This window comes from Caloenas nicobarica, chromosome 28 (assembly GCF_036013445.1).
Source record: "Caloenas nicobarica isolate bCalNic1 chromosome 28, bCalNic1.hap1, whole genome shotgun sequence".
Classification (NCBI taxonomy): Eukaryota; Metazoa; Chordata; class Aves; order Columbiformes; family Columbidae; genus Caloenas; species Caloenas nicobarica.
In genome coordinates, this window is record NC_088272.1 from 443,156 (window position 1) to 466,898 (window position 23,743).

General features: G+C 52.7%; 3 protein-coding genes across 7 annotated transcripts in view; 2 read left to right on the forward strand and 1 right to left on the reverse strand.

Moving 5' to 3' along the window:
- The first annotated feature begins 270 nt into the window (after window positions 1–270).
- Window positions 271–10,096, forward strand: METTL3 (methyltransferase 3, N6-adenosine-methyltransferase complex catalytic subunit). 3 transcript variants are annotated; one of them, XM_065653022.1, is made up of 12 exons: window positions 271–458; window positions 2,413–2,624; window positions 2,712–3,068; window positions 4,287–4,462; window positions 5,259–5,466; window positions 7,587–7,774; window positions 8,066–8,104; window positions 8,202–8,310; window positions 8,702–8,767; window positions 8,880–8,992; window positions 9,069–9,190; window positions 9,678–10,096. In XM_065653022.1, the coding sequence occupies exons 1-11, from the start codon at window positions 365–367 to the stop codon at window positions 9,178–9,180; spliced, it is 1,674 nt and encodes a 557-aa protein (XP_065509094.1). In that variant the 5' UTR covers window positions 271–364; the 3' UTR covers window positions 9,181–9,190; window positions 9,678–10,096. The 3 variants fall into 3 exon arrangements, with proteins under 3 accessions (XP_065509094.1, XP_065509095.1, XP_065509093.1); XM_065653023.1 differs by lacking the exon at window positions 9,678–10,096 and adding an exon at window positions 9,565–9,585; XM_065653021.1 differs by lacking the exon at window positions 9,678–10,096 and having other exon boundaries at window positions 9,069–9,312.
- Window positions 10,097–11,124: 1,028 nt separating this feature from the next.
- On the reverse strand, window positions 11,125–21,476 carry TOX4 (TOX high mobility group box family member 4). The gene is made up of 9 exons (XM_065653024.1): window positions 21,442–21,476; window positions 20,471–20,539; window positions 19,280–19,495; window positions 15,906–16,178; window positions 14,576–14,827; window positions 14,387–14,458; window positions 12,679–13,221; window positions 11,324–11,472; window positions 11,125–11,198 (listed from the first exon to the last, which is right to left on the reverse strand). The coding sequence occupies exons 1-9, from the start codon at window positions 21,445–21,447 to the stop codon at window positions 11,144–11,146; spliced, it is 1,635 nt and encodes a 544-aa protein (XP_065509096.1). The 5' UTR covers window positions 21,448–21,476; the 3' UTR covers window positions 11,125–11,143.
- Window positions 21,477–21,818: 342 nt separating this feature from the next.
- The window catches only part of CHD8 (chromodomain helicase DNA binding protein 8), a 38,131-nt gene continuing 36,206 nt past the window's right edge, over window positions 21,819–23,743 (forward strand). For all 3 annotated transcript variants that reach the window (XM_065653013.1, XM_065653014.1, XM_065653015.1), the window contains exon 1: window positions 21,819–21,891. The gene's annotated coding sequence lies outside the window, so the exon portion shown is untranslated. The remainder of the gene's footprint in view (window positions 21,892–23,743) is intronic.

Genomic DNA, 23,743 nt, shown 5'->3' on the forward strand with positions numbered 1-23,743 from the left:
GCTTTTTTTGGTCCTTTTGGGGAACCAGGCCGCAAGATGGCGGCGGTTGCCACGGCAACCGCGCGGGAAAGCGCTCAAAATGGCGCCGGTTGCCATGGTGATCGGGGGGGGCGCCACTACTCAAAATGGCGCCGCTCGCCTTCAGCCAGGAGGGGGGCGGAGCGCCAGCACTCAAAAAGGCGGCGCCTTCCGGCGCGGCTGCTTCCGGTTCCGGCGGCGGGGCTTCGGAGGAGGAGCAGGCGGCGGCGGCGGCGGGTTCGGGGATCCCGGGGGCCGGGTCGCGGTTCCCGGGGGCCGGGTCGCGGATCCCGGGGCCGGTCGCGGATCCCGGGGGCCGGTCGCGGATCCCGGGGCCGCCGCAGCCATGTCGGACACCTGGAGCTCCATCCAGGCGCACAAGAAGCAGCTGGACTCGCTGCGGGAGCGGCTGCAGCGGCGGCGGAAGATGGAGCCGCTGGGTGACCGGGGACAACGGGGGCTGATGGGGACAGTGGGGGTTAATGGGGACAATGGGGGTTAATGGGGTTAATGGGGACAGTGGGGGCTAATGGGGTTAATGGGGACAATGGGGGTTAATGGGGACAATGGGGGTTAATGGGGACAATGGGGGCTAATGGGGACAATGGGGGTTAATGGGGTTAATGGGGACAATGGGGGTTAATGGGGACAATGAGGGTTAATGGGGGTTAATGGGGACAATGGGGGTTAATGGGGACAATGGGGGTTAATGGGGTTAAGGGGGACAATGGGGACAATGGGGGTTAATGGGGACAATGGGGGTTAAGGGGGATAATGGGGACAATGGGGTTTAAGGGGGATAAGGGGGACAATGGGGGTTAATGGGGATAAGGGGGACAATGGGGGTTAAGGGGGACAATGGGGGTTAATGGGGTTAAGGGGGACAATGGGGGTTAAGGGGGACAATGGGGGTTAATGGGGTTAAGGGGGACAATGGGGGTTAAGGGGGACAATGGGGGTTAATGGGGTTAAGGGGGACAATGGGGGTTAAGGGGGACAATGGGGGTTAATGGGGTTAAGGGGGACAATGGGGGTTAATGGGGACAATGGGGGTTAATGGGGTTAATGGGGACACTGGGGGTTAATGGGGATAAGGGGGACAATGGGGGTTAATGGGGGTTAAGGGGGACAATGGGGGTTAATGGGGACAATGGGGGTTAATGGGGGTTAAGGGGGACAATGGGGGTTAATGGGGTTAAGGGGGACAATGGGGGTTAAGGGGGACAATGGGGGTTAATGGGGTTAAGGGGGACAATGGGGGTTAAGGGGGACAATGGGGGTTAATGGGGTTAAGGGGGACAATGGGGGTTAAGGGGGACAATGGGGGTTAATGGGGTTAAGGGGGACAATGGGGGTTAATGGGGTTAATGGGGACACTGGGGGTTAATGGGGATAAGGGGGACAATGGGGGTTAATGGGGGTTAAGGGGGACAATGGGGGTTAATGGGGTTAAGGGGGACAATGGGGGTTAATGGGGTTAAGGGGGACAATGGGGGTTAAGGGGGACAATGGGGGTTAATGGGGGTTAAGGGGGTTAAGGGGCACAATGGGGGTTAAGGGGGTTAAGGGGGACAATGGGGGTTAAGGGGGACAATGGGGGTTAATGGGGTTAAGGGGGACAATGGGGGTTAAGGGGGACAATGGGGGTTAATGGGGATAATGGGGACAATGGGGGTTAATGGGGACAATGGGGGTTAAGGGGGACAATGGGGGCTAATGGGGACAATGGGGGTAATGGACATTAATGAGGTTGATGGGGGTTAACGAGGACAATGGGGAATAAGTGGGTTAATGGGGGTCAGTGGGGGACAGTGGGGTAATGGGGAGAAGGGGAGTTACTGGGGTTAAGGGGGGACAACGGGGGTCATGGGGAATAAGGGGGGACAACGGGGTTAAGGGGGGACAGTGGGGAACAATGGGGAATAAGGGGGTTAATGGGAGACAATGGGGTAATGGGGTTAATGGTGATAAGGGGGATCAATGGGGGCAATGGGATTAGTGGCAATGAGAGGGATCAATGGGGATAAGGGGGTTAATGGGGATAAGGGGGAATAATGGGGGTAATGGGTTCGAATGGGGATAATGGGGGTGAATGGGGATAAGGGGGGTAACGAGGACTAATGGGGGGCAATGGGGGTTAATGGGGATAAGGGGGAATAATGGGGGATAATGGAATTGAATGGGGATAATGGGGGTGAATGGAGATAAGGGGGGTAACGAGGACTGATGGGGGTGAATGGGGATAATGGGGGTGAATGGGGATAAGGGGGGTAATGAGGACTGATGGGGGTTAATGGGGGTGACGGGGGTCAGGGCTAATTAGGGGGGTTTCGAGCTAATGAAGGGCGTGGGGTTAAGGAGGGGTCAGGGGTCAAGGCCCTGTTCTGCCCCCAGACCCCGCCCACCCGGCCCCGCCCCGCACGGCCAGCCCCGCCCCCTCTCCGGCCAGCCCCGCCCCCGCCGCCCACCCCGGCCAATCAGGAGCCTCGGCCGGCGAGGCCCCGCCCCCCGACCCCGCCCTGGAGCGGCGGCTCCTGCTGCGATTGGCCGACGTGGCGCTGCCGCTGCCGGCCGACTCCGCCGCCATTTGTCGCTCCATCGCCAGCGTAAGCCCCCAAACCGACGCCAAATCGCCCCGAAATCGCGCAAAGCGTCGTTTTTCACGCGCGGAACTTGTGACGCTTCCGGCGCAGGTCGAGGCGCCCGCGCCGCAGCGCGAGGTGGAGAGTTTGCTGGAGAAATTCGCGGCGCAGGAGCTGATCGAAATCAAGCGGGGGCTGCTCCAGGACGGCGCCGCCACCGTCGTCACCTTCGCCGACCACTCCAAGCTGGCGGCCATGACGGGCGGCGGGGCGGAAAGCGCCGCGCTCCGGCCCAAAAACGGCAGGAAGCGGCGCGGCGACGAGGAGGAGGCGGCGGCCAAGGCGGCGGCCAAGACGGAGGCGGGGAAGGAGGCGGCCAAGAAGTGGAGGAAGCAGGCGAGCGAGGTGGATCTGGAGATCGAGAGCCTGCTGAGCCAGCAGTCCACCAAGGAGCAGCAGAGCAAGAAGGTGCGCGCCCGCAATTGGGGGTTTCGAGGAGAAAACGGGGGGATTTGGGGGTTCTGCGGGGGGAGAAGGTGGCTTCCGAAAGCGTTGAAATGTTGGGATTCCATCGAGGAAAAGGGTGGTTTTGCCTCAAAAATGTTGAGGGATACACGTAGTTGTTCCTCAAAATGCCGAATTTTGGGGTCCATAGCAAGGAAAAGGTGGTTTTGCCTCAAAAATGTTGAGGGACGCCCTTGGTTGTTCCTCAAAATGTGGAAATTTGGGGTTCGTATCAGGGAAGAAGGTGGGTTTTGAGGCAAAAATGGGGAGAATTGGGGATTTAATCGAGGGAGAATGTGGTTTCCCGCCAAAAATGGGGAGGAACGGTGTGGGTTGTTTCTCCGAATGTTGACATTCCATCAAGGAAAAAGAGCGTTTTGCCTCAAAAATGTTGAGGGATACACGTAGTTGTTCCTCAAAATGCCGAATTTTGGGGTCCATAGCAAGGAAAAGGTGGTTTTGCCTCAAAAATGTTGAGGGACGCCCTTGGTTGTTCCTCAAAATGTGGAAATTTGGGGTTCGTATCAGGGAAGAAGGTGGGTTTTGAGGCAAAAATGGGGAGAATTGGGGATTTAATCGAGGGAGAATGTGGTTTCCCGCCAAAAATGGGGAGGAACGGTGTGGGTTGTTTCTCCGAATGTTGACATTCCATCAAGGAAAAAGAGCGTTTTGCCTCAAAAATGTTGAGGGATACACGTAGTTGTTCCTCAAAATGCCGAATTTTGGGGTCCATAGCAAGGAAAAGGTGGTTTTGCCTCAAAAATGTTGAGGGACGCCCTTGGTTGTTCCTCAAAATGTGGAAGTTTGGGTTCTCACCACAAGAAAAGCAAGTTTTACCTCAGAAAAATGGCGGGAAAGCCGTTGAGTGTCTGTCAAAACATTGAAATTTTGGGTTCTCACCACAAAAAAACCAACTTTTATCTCAGAAAAATGGCGGGAAAACGCTTGGGCGTCCCTCAAGACACTGAAATTTTGCGTTCTCACCACAAAAAAAGCAAGTTTTACCTCAGAAAAGCGGTGGGAAGACGCTTGGGCTTCCCTCAAGACGGTGAAATTTTGGGTTCTCACCACAAAAAAAGCAAGTTTTACCTCAGAAAAACGGCGGCAAACCCCCGGGCATCCCTCAGCGCGTGGAACTTCGCTCTCCCGCCCCCGAAACGCGCGTTTTTCCGCCCCGCGCAGGTGAGCCAGGAGATCCTGGAGCTGCTGAACACGACCACGGCCAAGGAGCAGTCCATCGTGGAGAAGTTCCGCTCGCACGGGCGCGCGCAGGTGCAGGAGTTCTGCGACCACGGCACCAAGGAGGAGTGCGTGCGCGCCAGCGGCGCCGCGCGGCCCTGCGCCCGCCTGCACTTCCGGTGCGCCCCGCTTCCCGCGACCTCCCCGCCTTCTCGCCCCAAATTACGCGGTTCCCCTGCAAATTCCTCGCTTTCTCAGCCCAAAATACGTGGTTATCCCCTGGGTTTCCCAGTTTCTCCCCCCAGATTTCCCAATTCCCCCCGCTCCAAATTTCCCAATTTCTCCCCCCCATGCCCCTCCAAATCCTCAATTGCCCCGTTTCCCAATTTTCCCCCAAATTCCCAATCTTCCCCCCATATCCCCAATTTCCCCCCGAGTCCCCAATTTCTCCCCCTGAAATCCCCGATTTCCCCCCCTGAAATCCCCAATTTCCTCCCCCAAATTCCCGATTTCTCCCCCCGAATCCCCAATTTCCCCCCCCCCAAATCCCCAATTTCCCCCTGAAATCCCCAGTTTCCCCCCCTGAAATCCCCGATTTTCCCCCCTGAAATCCCCGATTTTCCCCCCCTGAAATCCCCGATTCCCCCCCCTGAAATCCCCGATTCCCCCCCCTGAAATCCCCAATTTCCCCCCCTGAAATCCCCGATTTCCCCCCCTGAAATCCCCGATTTCCCCCCCTGAAATCCCCGATTTCCCCCCCGAATCCCCGATTCCCCCCCCTGAAATCCCCGATTTCCCCCCCCGAAATCCCCGATTTCCCCCCCTGAAATCCCCAATTTCCCCCCCTGAAATCCCCAATTTGTCCCCCAAATTCCCGATTTCTCCCCCTGAAATCCCCGATTTCCCCCCCGAATCCCCGATTTCCCCCCCGACTCCCCAATTTCCCCCCCGAATCCCCCGATTGGTGCCCCGCAGGCGCATCATCAACAAGCACACGGACGAGTCGCTGGGCGACTGCTCGTTCCTCAACACGTGCTTCCACATGGACACCTGCAAGTACGTGCACTACGAGATCGACGGGCGGCCGCTCTCGCCGCCCCGCGCGGCCCCGCCCGGCCCGCCCAGCCCCCTCCCGCCCGCCCCGCCCGGCGACGCCGCCGCCGACCGCCTCTTCCCCCCGCAGGTACCGAAACCCCGGCGCGAGTTCCAGAATTCCCGCCGCAAAATGCCAAAATTCCCGCCTCAAATTCCAAAATTCCCGCCTCAAATTCCAAAATTCCCACCTCAAAATGCCAAAAATCCCGCTGCAAAATTCCCGCCTCAAATTCCAAAATTCCCACCTCAAAATTCCAAAATTCCCGCCGCAAAATTCCAAGATTCCTGCTGGAAATTCCAAAATTCCCACTACAAAATTCCCGCCTCAAATTCCAAAATTCCCACCGCAAAACTCCAAAATTCCCGCTGGAAATTCCAAAATTCCCACCTCAAAATTCCCACCTCAAATTCCAAAATTCTCACCTCAAAATACCAAAATTCCCGCTGGCAATTCCAAAATTCCCACTGCAAAATTCCCACCTGAAATTCCAAAATTCCCATCTCAAAACTCCCGCCTCAAATTCCAAAATTCCCGCCTCAAAATACCAAAATTCCCGCTGGAAATTCCAAAATTCCCGCCGCAAAATTCCAAGATTACCGCTGGAAATTCCAAAATTCCCACTACAAAATTCCCACCTCAAATTCCAAAATTCCCACCTCAAAATTCCCGCCTCAAATTCCAAAATTCCCACCTCAAATTCCAAAATTCCCACCTCAAAATTCCCGCCTCAAATTCCAAAATTCCCGCCTCAAAATTCCAAGATTCCCGCTGGAAATTCCAAAATTCCCACTACAAAATTCCTGCCTCAAATTCCAAAATTCCCGCTGGAAATTCCAAAATTCTCACTACAAAATTCCCACCTCAAATTCCAAAATTCTCACCTCAAAATTCCCACCTGAAATTCCAAAATTCCCACCACAAAATACCAAAATTCCCGCAGGAAATTCCAAAGTTCCCGCCGCAAAATTCCCACCTGAAAATTCCAAAATTCCCTCCTCAAAATTCCAAAATTCCCGCTGGAAATTCCAAATTTCCCACTACAAAATTCCCACCTCAAATTCCAAAATTCCCGCGTCAAAATTCCCACCTGAAATTCCGAAGTTCCCACCTCAGAATTCCAAAATTCCCACTTCAGAATTCCAGGCTTTGCACCCCCCCTTCTCGGCGGTTCCAGACCGGCGGTGTGGCGATGATTTTGTTTTGGGAAGATTTGCTGGTTTTTTTTCCCCTTTTTCAGTTTTTTACACGGATTTGGGGGGTTTTCAGGGTTTGCTCGCGAAACTGGGCGTTTTGGGAACTTGGCGTTTTTGCAACGTTGCGGTTTGGAAGCTTTGGTGCAGTTTTGGAAGATCAGGGAAACTTGGGAAATTTGATGGTGTTTCGGGGAGTTTGGTGTTTGAGAAAGTGAAAGAATTTTGAAGCTTTGAGATTTTGAAAATGATACAATTTTGAAATATAAGGAAAACTTGAAATTTTGGGAAAGGCGAGATCTTGAAGTTCTGATGAAATCTTGAAAGCTTAAGGGAATTCTGAAAATTGGATGAAACTTAGATAATTTCATGGAATGTGAAAAACTTGAGAGAATTTTGAAGCTTCACAATTTCAAAAGATGAGGAAAACTTGACATTTCGGTGGAATTTTGGAAAAGATGAAATCTGAAAGTTTTGATGAAATTCTGAAAGCTTGAGGGAATACGGAAAGATCCGAGCAATTTTTGAGTTTCTGATGAAATTCTGCAATTCTGATGCAATTTTGAAAACTTTCCAAATATCCCAGGTTTTCGCAAGTTTCATGAATTTTTCAGAACTTCCTCATATTTCTCAATAAATTATTGGAAACTTTAAAGCTCTGCCTAGTTTCTAAAAACTGCGTCAAAATTTCAACATTTCCCCAATTTCAAACTTATTTCAAACTTTCCTCAAAATTCCGGTATGATTTCAAAATTTCCTCAAAATTCCAGTATGATTTCAAAATTTCCTCAAAATTCCAAAATTAGCTCAAAATGTCCTCACAACGCCAAAATTACCGAAGTTTTGAAATTTCAAAATTTTCAATTTTCAAAATTTCAAATTTTCAAAATTTCAAATTTTTCAAATTTTTCAAAATGTCAAAATTTTCAATTTTGGCTGATTTTTTTAATTTTTTTTTGTTTTTCTCGGACCGTGACGGATTCCCCCCCCGTGTTTGTTCTCGCTTTGCCCCCGCAGTGGATCTGCTGCGACATCCGGTACCTGGACGTGCGGATCCTGGGCAAGTTCGCCGTGGTCATGGCCGACCCGCCCTGGGACATCCACATGGAGCTGCCCTACGGGACGCTGACGGACGACGAGATGCGGCGCCTCAACATCCCCGTGCTGCAGGACGAGGGCTTCCTCTTCCTCTGGGTCACCGGCAGGTCGAGCCTCCACCCAAAACCCCTTCGAATCGCCCCAAAAAAATCCCCCGAGCCGCTCAGAGCGGCGGCGGCGCTTGCCGTGGCAGGAAGTGCCAGGAGTCGACATGGCGGCGGTTGCCATGGAGATGGGGTGGGAGTGCCAGGAGTCAACATGGCGGCGGTTGCCATGGAGACGGGAGGGAAGCGCCCAGAGTCAATATGGCAGCCGTTGCCACGGCAACCTCGCGATTTTTATTTATTTCCCCCCAAAAACCCCTCAGCTCCCCCCTGACCCCCCGTTTCCGCCCCCAGGGCCATGGAGCTGGGCCGCGAATGCCTCAACCTCTGGGGGTAAGTTTTGGGGGTGTGTGCGTGTCCCCCCGCCCCCCCCGCTCCCAAAAGCGCCCGAATTCGCCCCGAACGTGCCCCCGGGTCCCGCCCTTGGCAGCTACGAGCGCGTGGACGAGATAATTTGGGTGAAAACCAACCAGCTGCAGCGCATCATCCGCACCGGCCGCACCGGCCACTGGCTCAACCACGGCAAGGAGCACTGCCTGGTAACGTGCCCCAAACCCCCTCGTTTCGCCCCAAAAACACCCACTCAGACCCCCCCGTCAACATCCCCCACCCCCCAGAGCCAAAAAACCCCGTAAATCCCCCCCCAAAACGCCCGTAAAATGCCCCAAAATTCCCCCCCACCGAGCGGTTGGTACGGTCCAAGGAGCGCCCCAAAATTCAGGGATTTCACCCCGAATCTGACCCCCGCAAACCACTGAACCCCCTCAAAACATAAACCCGCCCCCCCCCGTCAAAATCTCCAGCCCCCCCCCGTAGTGCCCAAAACAGCCGAAAATGCCCCCAAACCGCATCCCAACCCAACGGGGGGAGGGGGCGGAGTTTTGGGGTGAAAAAGGGGATTTTCGGGGTGAAATCACCCACATTCCGCAGGTGGGGGTGAAGGGGAACCCCCAGGGCTTCAACCGCGGCCTGGACTGCGACGTCATCGTGGCCGAGGTCAGTCCCAAAAAGCGCCTTTTTTGCCTTAAAAAGCCCGCCCGAAAACGGCAGGAAAGCGGCCGCAAGACGACCCCAAAATGTCGATTTTCGGGGTTTTTTTTCCGCTCAGGTTCGCTCCACCAGCCACAAACCCGACGAAATTTACGGGATGATCGAGCGGCTCTCGCCGGGGACGCGGAAAATCGAACTTTTCGGGCGGCCCCACAACGTCCAGCCCAACTGGTAGGGGATTTTGGGGCGAATTTGCGGGGTTTCGGGGCGTTCCGGGCGGTTCGGCTGATTTTTGGGGTGTTTTCAGGATCACTCTGGGGAACCAGCTGGACGGGATCCACCTGCTGGACCCCGACGTGGTCGCCCAGTTCAAGCAACATTATCCCGACGGCGTCATCTCCAAACCCAAAAACATGTAGTTGTTTTGAGGTAAAACGAGGAGATTTTGGGGGGGTCGAGGGAATAAAAGTCCCGGGAGACCCGAAAATGGGGTTTTTTTGGCACTTGGGGGACGTCGAGTTGGTTTCTGGGGGGGAAACAGGCGGGTTTGGAATTAAAAATGGGAGTTTTGTGAGGGGAAAAGTGGAATTTGGAGTAAAATGGGGGATTTTTGGTGGTAAAATGGGGGATTTTATGAGGTAAAACGGATTTTCTGTCGTAAAATACGGGATTTTATGAGGTAAAAAGCTATTTTGTGCTAAAATGGGGGAATTTTTTGTGGTAAAATGGGGGTTTTATGAGCTAAAATCGGGGTTTTATGAGGGGGAAAAGAGGCTTTTTCTAAATTAAAAGGATTTTTTGAGGGAAAAAGTGGAATTTGGGGAGTAAAAGGGGGGATTTTTTCTGTGGTAAAACGAGGGATTCTGAGGAGTAAAATGAGGGTTTTTTTGAATTTAAAATGGGGATTTTTTTCCAGGGAAAAAGTGGAATTTGGGGAGTAAAAGAGGCATTTTTGAGGTAAACAAGGAGATTTTTGAAAGCAAAAAGCATTTTTTGAGGTAAAAAAATAGATTTATGAGTTAAAATGGGTAATTTTTGAGGCAAAAGGGGATTTTTTTGGAGGTGAAAAAGGATTTTCGAGGTAAAAAAGGGGAGAACCCACCACCCCAATTTTGGCGCAAAGTGGGGGGGACCCCAAAACTCACCAAAACACCCCAAAAATCCTCTCCCCACCCTTTTTAAGAAAGAACTGTGCAAAACGTGTGTTTTGGGGAGAAAAGCCCCAATTTCGGGGAAACCCCAAAGCTTGGGGGGAAATCCCCCAAAATTGGGGGGAATCATGTCAAAATGGAGGGGAACGTGTCACAATTTGGGGGGAACGTGTCAAAATGGAAAACATGTCAAAATTTGGGGGGGAATCGTGTCAAAATTTGGGGAATTGTATCAAGTTGGGTGGGAATTGTGTCAAAATTTGGGCGGAACGTGTCAAAATAAGGGGAGTCCTGTCAAAATAAGGCGAAACGTGTCAAAATATGAGGGAATTGTGTCAAAATTTGGGGGAATCTTGTGAAAAACGTAGAGAAACTGTCAGCACACGGGGAAAACCCTCGAAACACGGAACGAACGGCCGCGTTTTCCGCGGAAACCCCCCTCAAAATGTGGGGTAACCCCCTCAAAATGTGGAGAACCCCCCTCAAAATGTGGAGAACCCCCCTCAAACTGTGGAGAACCCCCCTCAAACTGTGGAGAACTCCCTCAAAATGTGGCAAAACCCCCTCAAAATGTGGAGAACCCCCTCAAAATGTGGTGAAACCCCTCAAAATGTGGGGTAACCCCCTCAAAATGTGGGGTAACCCCCTCAAAATGTGGTGAAACCCCTCAAAATGTGGAGTAACCCCCTCAAAATGTGGAGAACCCCCCTCAAAATGTGGAGAACCCCCCTCAAAATGTGGAGAACCCGCCTCAAAATGTGGGGTAACCCCCTCAAAATGTGGGGTAACCCCCTCAAAATGTGGGGTAACCCCCTCAAAATGTGGGGTAACCCCCTCAAAATGTGGAGAACCCCCCTCAAAATGTGGAGAACCCCCCTCAAAATGTGGAGTAACCCCCTCAAAATGTGGAGAACCCCCCTCAAAATGTGGAGAACCCCCCTCAAAATGTGGAGTAACCCCCTCAAAATGTGGAGAACCCCCCTCAAAATGTGGAGTAACCCCCTCAAAATGTGGCAAAACCCCCTCAAAATGTGGAGAACCCCCTCAAAATGTGGAGAACCCCCTCAAAATGTGGAGAACCTCCCTCAAAATGTGGAGAACTCCCTCAAAATGTGGAGAACCCCCCTCAAAATGTGGAGACCCCCCCCCAAAATGTGGAGTAACCCCCTCAAAACCCCTCAAAATGTGGAGAACCGCCCCCAAACCGCGCGGTTTAGCAGGAAAAAGCGTTTTATTTGACGAACACCACGGCGTTGCGCGCCGCCAGCCAGGCCAGGAAAACGTCCCTGTACGGGGCGGGGGGGGGGGGGGGGCGTGGAAAAAAAGCGCGAAATGAGCGGTTTTGAGTATAAAAACGGGGTTTTTTGCGGCGGGGGGGTTTCGGGGGCGCCCGGTGTGAGTTGCGGGGTACCTGCAGTGCTTGACGAGGCACTCGCTGCTGCAGTATTCCTCGTCCCAGTCGGCGCTGGCGACCGGCGCGTTGTCGCAGCCCAGGCGGACGCAGCGGGGCCGCGGCGGGGACTCCACCAACTCCACCGCCATGGGGGGGGGCGACTCCACCTTCCACCCCCCCAAAAAAAAGCCGTTTTTTAGTGTTAGTCCCCCAAATTGTAACGCCACGCGGGTGCTTTGATCCCCCTCGGGGTGAAAGCGGCGGTAAAGTGCTCGGATTGGGGTGGTTTTTTTGCGTTAAAAATGGGGTTTTGAGCACGTCCCCCCCTCCCCGAGTGGAATGGTACGGCCCATTGCCCTAAAGGGGGTTTTGGGGTGGAAATGGAGTTTTTGGGGTAGAAATGGGGGGTTTGGGGGGGAAATGGGGGTTTTAGGAGGCAAAATAATTAATTGGCTCAATTTCTTCCTGCCAAACCGCACTGATTGCGCTCTGGGGGGGTGAAGTATCAATTTTGGGGGTTCAGCCCCCAAATCTACTCAAACCCCCCCAAAAAAATCTTCCACCAGTTCACCCTGAGGCTCTTTGACATAATTTTCGAGGGTTTTTTTTTCCCCCAAAATTCACTCAAAGTCTCCCCAAAATGCTCCAAATCCCCTCAGCCCCTCCCCCCGCCCCACCCCACCAAAATTCCCTCAAAAAACTCCTGAAAATCTCCCCAAATTCTCCTACCTCCCTCTGAGGATCTTTGGCAGCGTTTCTAGGGTTCACCCCACCCCAAAATCCCCTCAACCCCCCCCAAAATCTCCCCACACCCCCAAGAGTCTCTCTCATCATTTTGGGCATTTCTGCCCCCTAAATCCCCTCGAAACCCCCCAAAATCCTCTCAAAACCCCCCAAAAACCTCCCCCTACTCCTCCAAGATTATTTCTCATCATTTTTGGCGTTTCCCCCCCAAATTCCGCCCAAATCCCCTCAAAACCCCCCAAAATCCTCTCCCACACCCCCAAGAGTTTCTCATCATTTTTGGCATTTCTCCCCCCAAATCTCCCCAAATTCCGCCCAAATCCCCTCAAAATCCCCCAAAATCCTCTCCCACACCCCCAAGAGTCTCTCTTATCATTTTTGGCATTTCTGCCCCCAAATCTCCCCAAATTCCGCCCAAATCCCCTCAAAACCCCCCAAAATCTCCCCACACCCCCAAGAGTCTCTCTCATCACTTTGGGCATTTCCGCCCCCTAAATCCCCTCGAAACCCCCCAAAATCCTCTCCCACCCCCCCAGAGTTCCTCACCGCTTTCGGCATTCCCCCCCCCAGCCCCCCCCTCCCGCCCCCCGGCCCCGAAACCCCCGGAATTTTCCCCACCGCGCACGCACCTCGGGCACCACGTCCCCCGCCACCATGTCCACGTGCTCGGCGGCGCCGTCGCCGTTTTGGGGCGTCGCGGGGGGGGTCCCCGCGTCCCCCGGCCCCCCCGGCGCCACCTCCAGGCGCAGGGGCTGGATTTGCAGGGGGGGAGGGGGCAGGATCTTGATGTGCAGGGGGGGCGGGGGGGGCTGGTGGATTTTGGGGGGCGCGGCGGGGGCGGGGGGGGGGGTCTGCATGGCCTGCAGCGGGGGGGGCGGCTGCAGGACGGTGACCTGGGCGGGGGGCTGCTGGGGGGGGGGTGGCATTTGCTGCAGCGGGGGGGGCTGCAGGAGGGAGCGGGTGACGATTTGGGGCGCCCCCCCGCCCCCCCGCGCCGTCACCACGGTGGCGGGAATCACCGTCACCACCCCGCCGGGGGACGAGACGGTGAGGGACGGGGACAGAATCTGCTTGGAAATGAGGATTTTGGTGATGGGGGGAGGGGGCGGCGGGGGGGGGTCCGGGGAGGCGGGGGGAGGGGCGGGGTCGGGGTCCGGAGGCTCCGCCGAGGTCTGGAAAAGAGGGGGAGGGGCTTAGATGGGGGGGCGGGAGTGAAGTTTAATGGGGTTTCCATGGAGATGGGGAAGGGGCGGGGCTAAGGGCAAGGGGCGGGGTTAAAAGATAATGGGGCTCTATGGAGACTGAAGGGGCGGGGCTAAGGGAAAGGGGCGGGGCTAAGGGAAAGGGGCGGGGTTAAAATATAGGCGGAGTTAAAGTATAATGGAGAATCTATGGAGGCTGGGAAGGGGCGGGGCTAAGGGAAAGGGGCGGGGCTAAGGGAAAGGGGCGGGGTTAAAATATAGGTGGAGTTAAAGTATAATGGAGAATCTATGGAGGCTGGGAAGGGGCGGGGCTAAGGAAAAGGGGCGGGGCTAAATTATAATGGGGTTCTATGGAGACTGAAGGGGCGGGGCTAAGGGAAAGGGGCGGGGCTAAGGGAAAGGGGCGGGGTTAAAATATAATGGGCTCTATGGAGACTGGGAAGGGGCGGGGTTAAGGGAAAGGGGCGGGGCTAAGGGAAAGGGGCAGGGCTAAATTATAATGGGGTTCTATGGAGACTGAAGGGGCGGGGCTAAGGGAAAGGGGCGGGGCTAAAATATAATGGGCTCTATGGAGACTGGGAAGGGGCGGGGTTAAGGAAAAGGGGCGGGGCTAAGGGAAAAGGGGCGGGGTTAAAAGATAATGGAGGTGTATGGAGATGGGGAAGGGGCGGGGTTAAGGGAAAGGGTCGGGGCTAAGGGAAAAGGGGTGGGGTTAAAAGATAATGGAGGTGTATGGAGATGGGGAAGGGGCGGGGCTAAGGGAAAAGGGGCAGGGCTAAGGGAAAAGGGGCGAGGTTAAAATATAATAGGGCTCTATGGAGACTGGGAAGGGGCGGGGTTAAGGGAAAGGGGGCGGGGCTAAATATAAGTGGAGTTAAAATATAATGGGAATCTATGGAGACTGGGAAGGGGCGGGGCTAAGGGAAAGGGGGCGGGGTTGAAGTCTAATGGGCTCTATGGGGACTGAAGGGGCGGGGTTAAGGAAAAGGGGCGGGGTAACTAAATCACAGTGTTAAAATGGGGGGCGTGGCTAAGGAAAAAGGGGCGGGGTTTAAAGAACCAGGTTGAAGGAAGGAGGAAAACGTGTGAAAAGGGGAAAGAGGCTGAAAAAGGGGGAAAAGGCCCAAATTCGGACCTGCACGGCGCGATAGGCCTCGAGCGCCCGCAGGTATTCCTGCTTGGCCGCCTCCGTCTTGCGCTTGTACACCTGGAAAAACGGGGGGAAACGGACAAATAATGCCCCAAAGCGCCGGCGCTGGCACCGTTCCGAGGGCTGCCCGCCGCCTCGAGACCCCAAAACTGGCCATTTCGAGGCCTCCCCCACCTGCTTCTGCTCCTCGCCCAGACTGTCCCACATGGAGGCCACGATCTTGGACACTTCCCCGAAGGTGGCGTTGGGGTTCTGGCCCTTGATGGCGGCCTGGGTGTCGCGGAAGAACAGGGCGTAGGCCGACACCGGTTTCTGCGGCTCGTTCGGGTCCTTCTTCTTCTTGGGCTTCTTGGCGGGTTTCTTGGGGGGCGGCGCCGGGGCCGGGGGGGCGGGGAGGGACGGCGGGGAGGGTTTGGGGGCGGCCGCCTGCAAGGGGGGGGAAGCAAAGAGAAAATTCGGAAATTTTTAGGAAAAATTTGAAAATTTCAAAATTTTAAATATTTTCAAAAAAATTCAAAATTTTTGAAATTTTGAAATTTTGGGAAAGCGTTTAGAATTTTGAAAACTCTTGGAAGCTTTGAAGGATTTTCAAAAATTTTAGAAGATATAGGAAATTTACAAAGGATTCACCAAAAGTTGAAGAAACTTACAGAAAATTACAGAAGTTAGATAATAAATAAAATCTCAGGAACATTTCAAACTTTCAAAATTTTAAACATCCCCAAAATTAAAAAATTTCAGCTATTTTGAAAAAATTTGATAATGTTGAAATTTTGGAGAATTTCTTAGAATTTTAAAAACTTGGAAATTTTGAAGAATTTCTTAGAATTTTACAGACTTGGGAATTTTGAGGAATTTTCAAAAACCTCAAAATTTTAGATATAAGAAAATTTACCAAAAAACTACAAAATTCACCCAAGCATGCAAAAAGTTGGAAATTTACAAAATCTAGAAAATTTGCAAAATTTTAGAATAAAATGGAAAATTTGGAGACGCTCAGATGTAGAAAAACTGACAAATATTGACAAAAATTTGCAGGCTAAAACTTCACATAATTCACGTATACTAGAAACGCGTGTATTAGAAATACATAGAAGGATACATTTAGAAGGCTAAGAAATTTCAAAAGCTTTTAAAATTTCAGATCTACAAAAATTTACAGAGCTAGAACATCTCTAAAAATTCACAAAGCGGGAAATACACTAGAATTGAGAAAACTAGAAAACTTTGAGAAATTTGGAAGATTGCAGAGAACTTTCGAGATGTAGCGGAAATGAGAAAACTAGGCGAGGAAAAAATTTTAGGAAATTTGGAAATTTTTAAAAGCTCTAGAAAACTTCAGAGACTGTCGAGAAATGTTGTTTGAAAACTTGGGGAAGCCTCCGAAATGTCACGAGCGCTCGGAAAACCTTTGGAAGCTCAGAAAATCCACGGAAATTTGGCCAATTGAACGGGATTCAGAGCGGTCTTTAGGAAGCGGGGGTGAGAACGGCCCCCAACTCACCAGCTCGTCCGGGGGGGTCCCGGGGGGGGAGGGCGGCGGCGAGAGCTGCCGCTCGGGGGAGGGGGCGGCGGGCGGCGTGGCCAGGGTGGGCGGAGCCCCCGCAGGCCCCGCCCCCGCCGGCCCCGCCCCCCCCAGGCTGAGCCCCAGCTGGGAGCTGAGCTCCGATTGGTCGATGGTGGTGAGGTGGGCGGGGCCCAGCAGCCCCCCCGGGCTCAGGGAGCCAATGGGGACGTCGATGGTGACGGGGGGCGGGGCGCTGAACGGCTCCAGCTCCTGGGGGGACACCCCAAAACGACCCGTTATTGCCCCAAAAAGCCCTTTAGGAACCCCCAGAACGCCCTTTTCCACCCTGAAAGCGCCCCAACTGTCCTCAAAACGCCCCCGTTTCCCCCCGAAATGCCCCAATTCTCCTCAAAACGCCCCCTTTTCCCCCCCAAATGCCCCAATATCCCCCCAATTTTCCCTGTTTTCCCCCTGAAACGCCCCAATTTTCCTCAAAACGCCCCATTTTCCCATCACAAAACCTCAGTTTCCCCCCGAAATGCCCCAATTTCTCCCCGATTACGCCCCAATTTTCCTCAAAATGCCTCGATTTCCCCAAAACATCCCAATTTTCCTCAAAACACTCAAATTTTCCCTAAAACGAGCCAATTTTCCCCCAAAACACCCCAAATTTTCCCCAAAATGCCCCAAATTTCCCTCTCAAAAAACCCAAATTTTCCTCAAAATGCCCCCACTTCCCCCGCAAAAAAACCCCATTTTCCCCCCAAAACGCCCCAATTTCCCCCAAAACGCCCCAATTTCCCCTCAAAAACCCCACATTTTCCTCAAAACGCCCCCACTTCCCCCTCAAAAAACCCCAATTTCCCCCCAAAACGCCCCAATTTCCCCCCAAAACGCCTCAATTTCCCCTCAAAAAACCCAAATTTTCCTCAAAATGCCCCCACTTCCCCCTCAAAAAACCCCAATTTTCCCCCAAAACGCCCCAATTTCCCCCCAAAACGCCCCGATTTCCCCCAATTTCCCCTCAAAAACCCCAATTTTTCCTCAAAACGCCCCCACCTCCCCCTCAAAAAAACCCCCATTTTCCCCCCGAAACGCCCCAATTTTCCTCAAAACGCCCAATTTTCCCATCACAAAACCTCAGTTTCCCCCCGAAACGCCCCAATTTCTCCCTGATTACACCCCAATTTTCCTCAAAATGCCCCAATTTCCCCCCAAAATGCCCCGATTTCCCCCAATTTCCCCCCAAAACGCCCCAATTTCCCCTCAAAAACCCCACATTTTCCTCAAAATGCCCCCACTTCCCCCTCAAAAAACCCCATTTTCCCCCCAAAATGCCCCAATTTCCCCCCAAAACGCCCCGATTTCCCCCAATTTCCCCCCAAAACGCCCCAATTTCCCCTCAAAAACCCCACATTTTCCTCAAAACGCCCCCACTTCCCCCTCAAAAAAACCCATTTTCTCCCCAAAATGCCCCAATTTCCCCCCAAAACGCCCCGATTTCCCCCAATTTCCCCCCAAAACGCCTCAATTTCCCCTCAAAAAACCCAAATTTTCCTCAAAATGCCCCCACTTCCCCCTCAAAATGCCCCAATTTCCCCTCAAAATGCCCCAATTTCCCCCCGAAACGCCCCAATTTCCCAACAAAAAAACCTGTTTCCCCCCGAAATGCCCCAATTTCTCCCCAATTACGCCCCAATTTTCGTCAAAATGCCTCGATTTCCCCAAAACATCCCAATTTTCCTCAAAACACTCAAATTTTCCCTAAAACGAGCCAATTTTCGCCCAAGACACCCCAAATTTTCCCCAAAACGCCCCCAATTTCCCTCTCAAAACCCCCAAATTTTCCTCAAAATGCCCCCACTTCCCCCTCAAAAAAACCCCATTTTCCCCCGAAACGCCCCAATTTTCCTCAAAACGCCCAATTTTCCCATCACAAAACCTCAGTTTCCCCCGAAACACCCCAATTTCTCCCTGATTACACCCCAATTTTCCTCAAAATGCCCCAATTTCCCTCCAAAACGCTGCAATTTCCCCCCAAAACGCCCCAATTTCCCCTCAAAAACCCCAAATTTTCCTCAAAATGCCCCCACTTCCCCCTCAAAAAACCCCATTTTCCCCCCAAAACGCCCCAATTTCCCCCAAAACACCCAGATTTCCCCCAATTTCCCCCCAAAACGCCCCAATTTCCCCTCAAAAACCCCACATTTTCCTCAAAACGCCCCCACTTCCCCCTCAAAAAACCCCCATTTTCCACCCAAAACGCCCCAATTTTCCTCAAAACGCCCAATTTTCCCATCACAAAACCTCAGTTTCCCCCCGAAACGCCCCAATTTCTCCCTGATTACACCCCAATTTTCCTCAAAATGCCCCAATTTCCCCCCAAAACACCTCGATTTCCCCCAAAACGCTCCAACTTCCCCCATTTTCCCCCAAAACACCCCAAATTTCCCCCAAAACGCCCCCGCTTCCCCCTCAAAAAACCCCATTTTCCCCCCAAAACACCCCGATTTCCCCCATTTTCCCCCAAAACACCCCAAATTTCCCCTCAAAAACCCCAAATTTTCCTCAAAACGCCCCCACTTCCCCCTCAAAAAACCCCCATTTTCCCCCCAAACGCCCCAATTTTCCTCAAAACGCCCAATTTTCCCATCACAAAACCTCAGTTTCCCCCCGAAACGCCCCAATTTCTCCCTGATTACACCCCAATTTTCCTCAAAATGCCCCAATTTCCCCCCAAAACACCCCGATTTCCCCCAAAACGCTCCAATTTCCCCCATTTTCCCCCAAAACACCCCAAATTTCCCCCAAAACGCCCCCACTTCCCCCTCAAAAAACCCCATTTTCCCCCCAAAACGCCCCGATTTCCCCCAATTTCCCCTCAAAACGCCCCAATTTCCCCTCAAAAACCCCAAATTTTCCTCAAAATGCCCCCACTTCCCCCTCAAAAAACCCCATTTTCCCCCCGAAACGCCCCAATTTCCCCCCAAAACGCCCCAATTTCCCCCATTTTCCCCCAAAACACCCCAAATTCCCCTCAAAAACCCCCATTTTCCCCCTGAAACGCCCCAATTTCCCCCCAAAACGCCCCAATTTCCCCCATTTTCCCCCAAAACACCCCAAATTTCCCCCAAAACGCCCCCACTTCCCCCTCAAAAAACCCCATTTTCCCCCCAAAACGCCCCAATTTCCCCCCAAAACGCCCCAATTTCCCCTCAAAAACCCCACATTTTCCTCAAAACGCCCCCACTTCCCCCTCAAAAAACCCCAATTTACCCCCAAAATGCCCCAATTTCCCCCCAAAACGCCCCGATTTCCCCCCAAAGCCCCCAGCCCCCCAGTTTTCGGCCCGTTTTTCGCCGCGGACTCGCCAGCGGTTCCATCATGGCCACCGGCAGCTCCAGCGCCGCCCCCACCCCGTAGGGGGCGCCGTGCGGGGGGTGGGGCTGCGGGGGGGGCGGGAAGGGGGAGGGGCCCGGGGGGGGCTCCCCCAAATCCTCCAGATGCGCCACCACCTCGGGGTCGGGCTCCAGCGCGATGGGCGGCAGCTCGAACTCCTCGTCGCCCAGGCTGGGCGTGTGGAAAGTCTGGGGGGGGGGAAAAAACGCAAAAATTTTGAAATTCTCAAATTTTCCCCGCGAAATTTCAAATTTTCCCCGCGAAATTTCAAATTTTCCCCGCGAAATTTCAAATTCCCCCCGCGAAACTTCAAGCTTCCGCCCCCCGGCGAAATGCCGTGATCCGGACGCCGGTTCGACGCCTACGATTTGGACTTTTCTGCGTTTTTTTTTTTTTTTTGTTGTTGTTGAGCGCTTCTCAACACCCCCCCCCCCCGAAACTAAAAATAGTAAATTTTAATTTTTGAAATTTTAAGGAAATTGATTTGAGGCCGTTTCCAGCCATTTCTAGCCTTGTAATTTGAAGTTTCGTGGGGGTTTTATCGTGTTTTTGACCACGTCGCCAACCACGTTAACACCCCTGAATATAAAAACATTGATTTTTAAAATTTTAAAATTTTAAAATAGGCAATTTGACACTATTTTTTTAAAATTTTAACTTTATAATTTGGATTTTTGAGGATTTTTTGTTGGTTTTGACCACACTGTCAACCACATCAAGACTCCTAAAAATAAAAATAATAATGATAAAATAAAAATAATAATTTTTAAAGTAGGCAACTTGACACTGAAAAAAAAAAATTAACCTCATAATTTGAATTTTTGTTGAGTTTTCCAGTGGTTTTCAGAACATTTTTCAACTCATTAACGCGTATTAAAGAAATAACATTAAATACTAGAATCTAAATACATTAAAAGCATTAAAATATTAAATTTTTTAAGATGTAAATTAAATCATTTCGGACCGTTCATGCGCATTTTTAACTTCACGATTTGAATTTCTGCGGGTTTCCTGTTGCGCTTTGACCACGCTCCCCATGCCGTGAACGCCCCCCAAACGTAAAAATATTAAGTTTTAATTTTTTTTAATTTTAAGGAAATCGATTTGAGGCCGTTTTCAGGCATTTTTAACCCCCAAATTCGGGGGGTTTTGGGGTTTCTTACCTCGGCGCCCGTCAGGAAGGGATGAGCCGCCCCCGTGATGGCCAAATAGTTGTCGCTGCCCCCGGGGAACTGGAGGAGAAAACCCCCAAAAATCAAAATTCCACCCAAAAAAACCCAAATTCTCCTCATGGGATCCCCCCCCAAGACCCAAATTTCCCCCCAAAAGCCCCAAATCCTCCCCAAAAGCCCCAAATTCCCCCCAAAACACCTAAATCCCACCCAAAAAAGCCCAAATTCTCCTCATGCGATCCCCCCATCCCCAAATTTCTCCCCCAAAATATTCAAGTTCCCCGCGAAACACCCAAATTCCACCAAAAAACCCCAAATTCTCCTCATGGGATCCCCCCCCGAGACCCAAATTTCCCCCCAAAAGCCCCAAATTCCCCCCAAAACACCCAAATTCCACCAAAAAAACCCAAATTCTCCTCATGGGATCCCCCCCCAAGACCCAAATTTCCCCCCAAAAGCCCCAAATTACCCCCAAAACACCCAAATTCCCCCCAAAACACCCAAATTCCACCAAGAAAACCCAAATTCTCCTCATGGGATCCCCCCCGAGACCCAAATTTCCCCCCAAAAGCCCCAAATTCCCCCCAAAAGCCCCGAATTCCCCCCAAAACACCCAAATTCCACCAAAAACCCCCAAATTCTCCTCATGGGATCCCCCCCCGAGACCCAAATTTCCCCCCAAAAGCCCCAAATTCCCCCCGAAACACCCAAATCCCACCAAAACCCCCCAAATTCTCCCCCTGGGATCCCCCCCAGCCCCAAATTCCCTTTAAAAGCCGCAAATTCCTGTCACGACAACCCCCCCCCCAACATCCCCCTCCCGGCTGCCCCAAAACGCCCCAAATCCCCCTCCCAACCCCCGACCCCGCTCAGGGCCGCCCCCCCAGCCCCGAATCCCGCCGGAATCGCCCCGAATTCGCCACAAATCGCCCCGAATTCGCCACAAATCGCCCCGAATTCACCTCCATGGCTCCGCTCCCCCCGCCGACCGGAAGTCCCGCCGACCGGAAGTCCCGCCTCCCCCGCCGCCATGTCACCGCCCACCCCGCGCTGTCACCATAGAGACGGCGGCCGGCTCGCCGCCCGGGGTGGGGGGCGAGGAGAACGCGAGTGGGAGCGGGAAGAAGGGGCGGGGAGGGGGGGCCATTGTGCCCCCCTCCCCAGTTAATTTTGGGGCTGACGGCTGGTGGAGGGGGGCGTGAGGATCGCGGAGCGGGGTTGGAGGACCGAGCTAGAGCGTCGATTTGAGGAGGGGTGGAGGCGTGAGACGCGGGGGTGCGGAGCGCCGCCGGAAGCGAGGGGGCGTGGCCGCCGCGGGCGGAAGCGGGAGGAGTAGAGGCGGCGTCCGCCGGGCGGGCAAGAGCGGCGCCGTCCGCGGGGGGCGCGTGACGCGGCGGGGACGTCACCGGCGGGTACGTCAGCGGCCGTGACGTCATCGGCGGCGACGCCATCGGCGGCGACGCCCGGGGGGGGGGGTATAGGGACCTATAGGGGGATATAGGGGCCTATGGGGGGGATAGAGCGGCCGTCGGGGACGTATAGGGGCCCAGAGGGACCCATAGAGGGACGTATGGGGGGATAGAGGGACCTATAGGGGGGTATGGGGACCTATAGAGGGGCCTTAGGGGACATATAGGGGCATATAGGAGGATGTAGGTGCATATAGGGAGCTATAGAGGGGCCTTAGGGGACATATAGGAGGATATAGGGGCCTATAGAGGGGCCTATAGGGAGGATATGGGGGGTTATAAGGACATACAGGGGGATATAGGGCTTAGAGGGGCCTTAGGAGACATATAGGAGGATATAGGGGCATATAGGGACCTATAGAGGGGCCTGTAGGGGGGGTGTGGGGGGATATAGGGACATACAGAGCTTATAGAGACCTATAGAGGGGCCTTGGGGGGATATAGGGACCTATAGAGCGGCCTTACGGGACGTATAGAGGTATATGGAAGGATATAGGGGCATATAGAGGGGCTTATAGGGGGATATGGGGAGATGTAGGGACATATGGGGGGACATAAGAGCATATAGGGAGCATAGAGGGGCCTAAGGGGACATATAGGGAGCTATAGGGGGGCCTTAGGGGTCATATGGGGGGATATAGGGGCTTATAGGGACCTATAGAGGAGCCTTGGGGGGATATAGGGACCTATAGAGGGGCCTAAGGGAACATATAGAGGTCTATGTGGGGGATATAGGGATCTATAGGAACATATAGAGATATATACGGGAGATATACGAGTCTATAGGGACCCATAGAGGGACGTATTGGGGGATAGAGAGATCTATAGGGGCATATAGGGACCTATAGAGGGGCCTAAGGGGACATATAGGGGCCTATAGGATCCCATAGGGACCTATGGGGGGATATAAGCACCCATAGGCACCTATAGAGGGGCCATATAGGGGCCTATAGGGGGTTTGAGGGACCTATAGAGGGGCTATAGGGGACCTGGGCCTCGTTTGAAGTCAAATTTAGCGCATTAAGGCGAATTTCCTGAGGTGGTTTTGCCCCAAATTTCCCCCCGGAATCCCCAATTAACATTCCTTGGGGCCTTTTACGACCAAAAAAAGTCAATTTTGGGGTCGGTTTGGGGGTTAAAACTGGGGTTTTTTTGAGGGTTCCGTCCCAATTTTCCCCCATTTCCTCCCACGTCGGTCGATTAATTTTTATTTTTTGCCTTTTTTTTCAATTTTGGGGGGAATTTGGTGCCGTTTTCCCATCATTTTTTTTTGGTTTAAACCTGTGAATTTTGCCTCAGCTTTGACCCCGATTTCCTCAACAAGGGTTCGTTATGGTTTTATTTCCTTTTAACGAACCAAAAATGCCCCTTTTGGGGGGATTTGGAGGCAATTTGGAGCTACTTGGGGGTTAAAAACTTCAATTTTGAGAGGGTTTAGTCGCAATTTTGACGCGAAATCCCTCAAAAATGGTGAATTACAAAGATTATAACCAAATTATAACCAAAAAGCCGTAATTTGGGGGGCATTTGGGTGTAATTTTGAGCTCGTTCGGAGCTTTTAATGGTTACTTTAAGCAGCTTTGCCCACAATGTTACCCCGATTTCCACAAAAAAATGATTAATTACGTGTTTTCCTGCATCTTCCTGACAAAAAAGGGGCATTTTGGGGCATTTCGAGCCGCTTTAGGGGCTTAAAACTGATTTTTTTGGGGGGCGTTTGGTGGCGGCTTCAGCCCCAGTTTCCTCACAGATGCACCAAAATGAGGCGAATCATCGTTTTTTACCCCTTTATTGC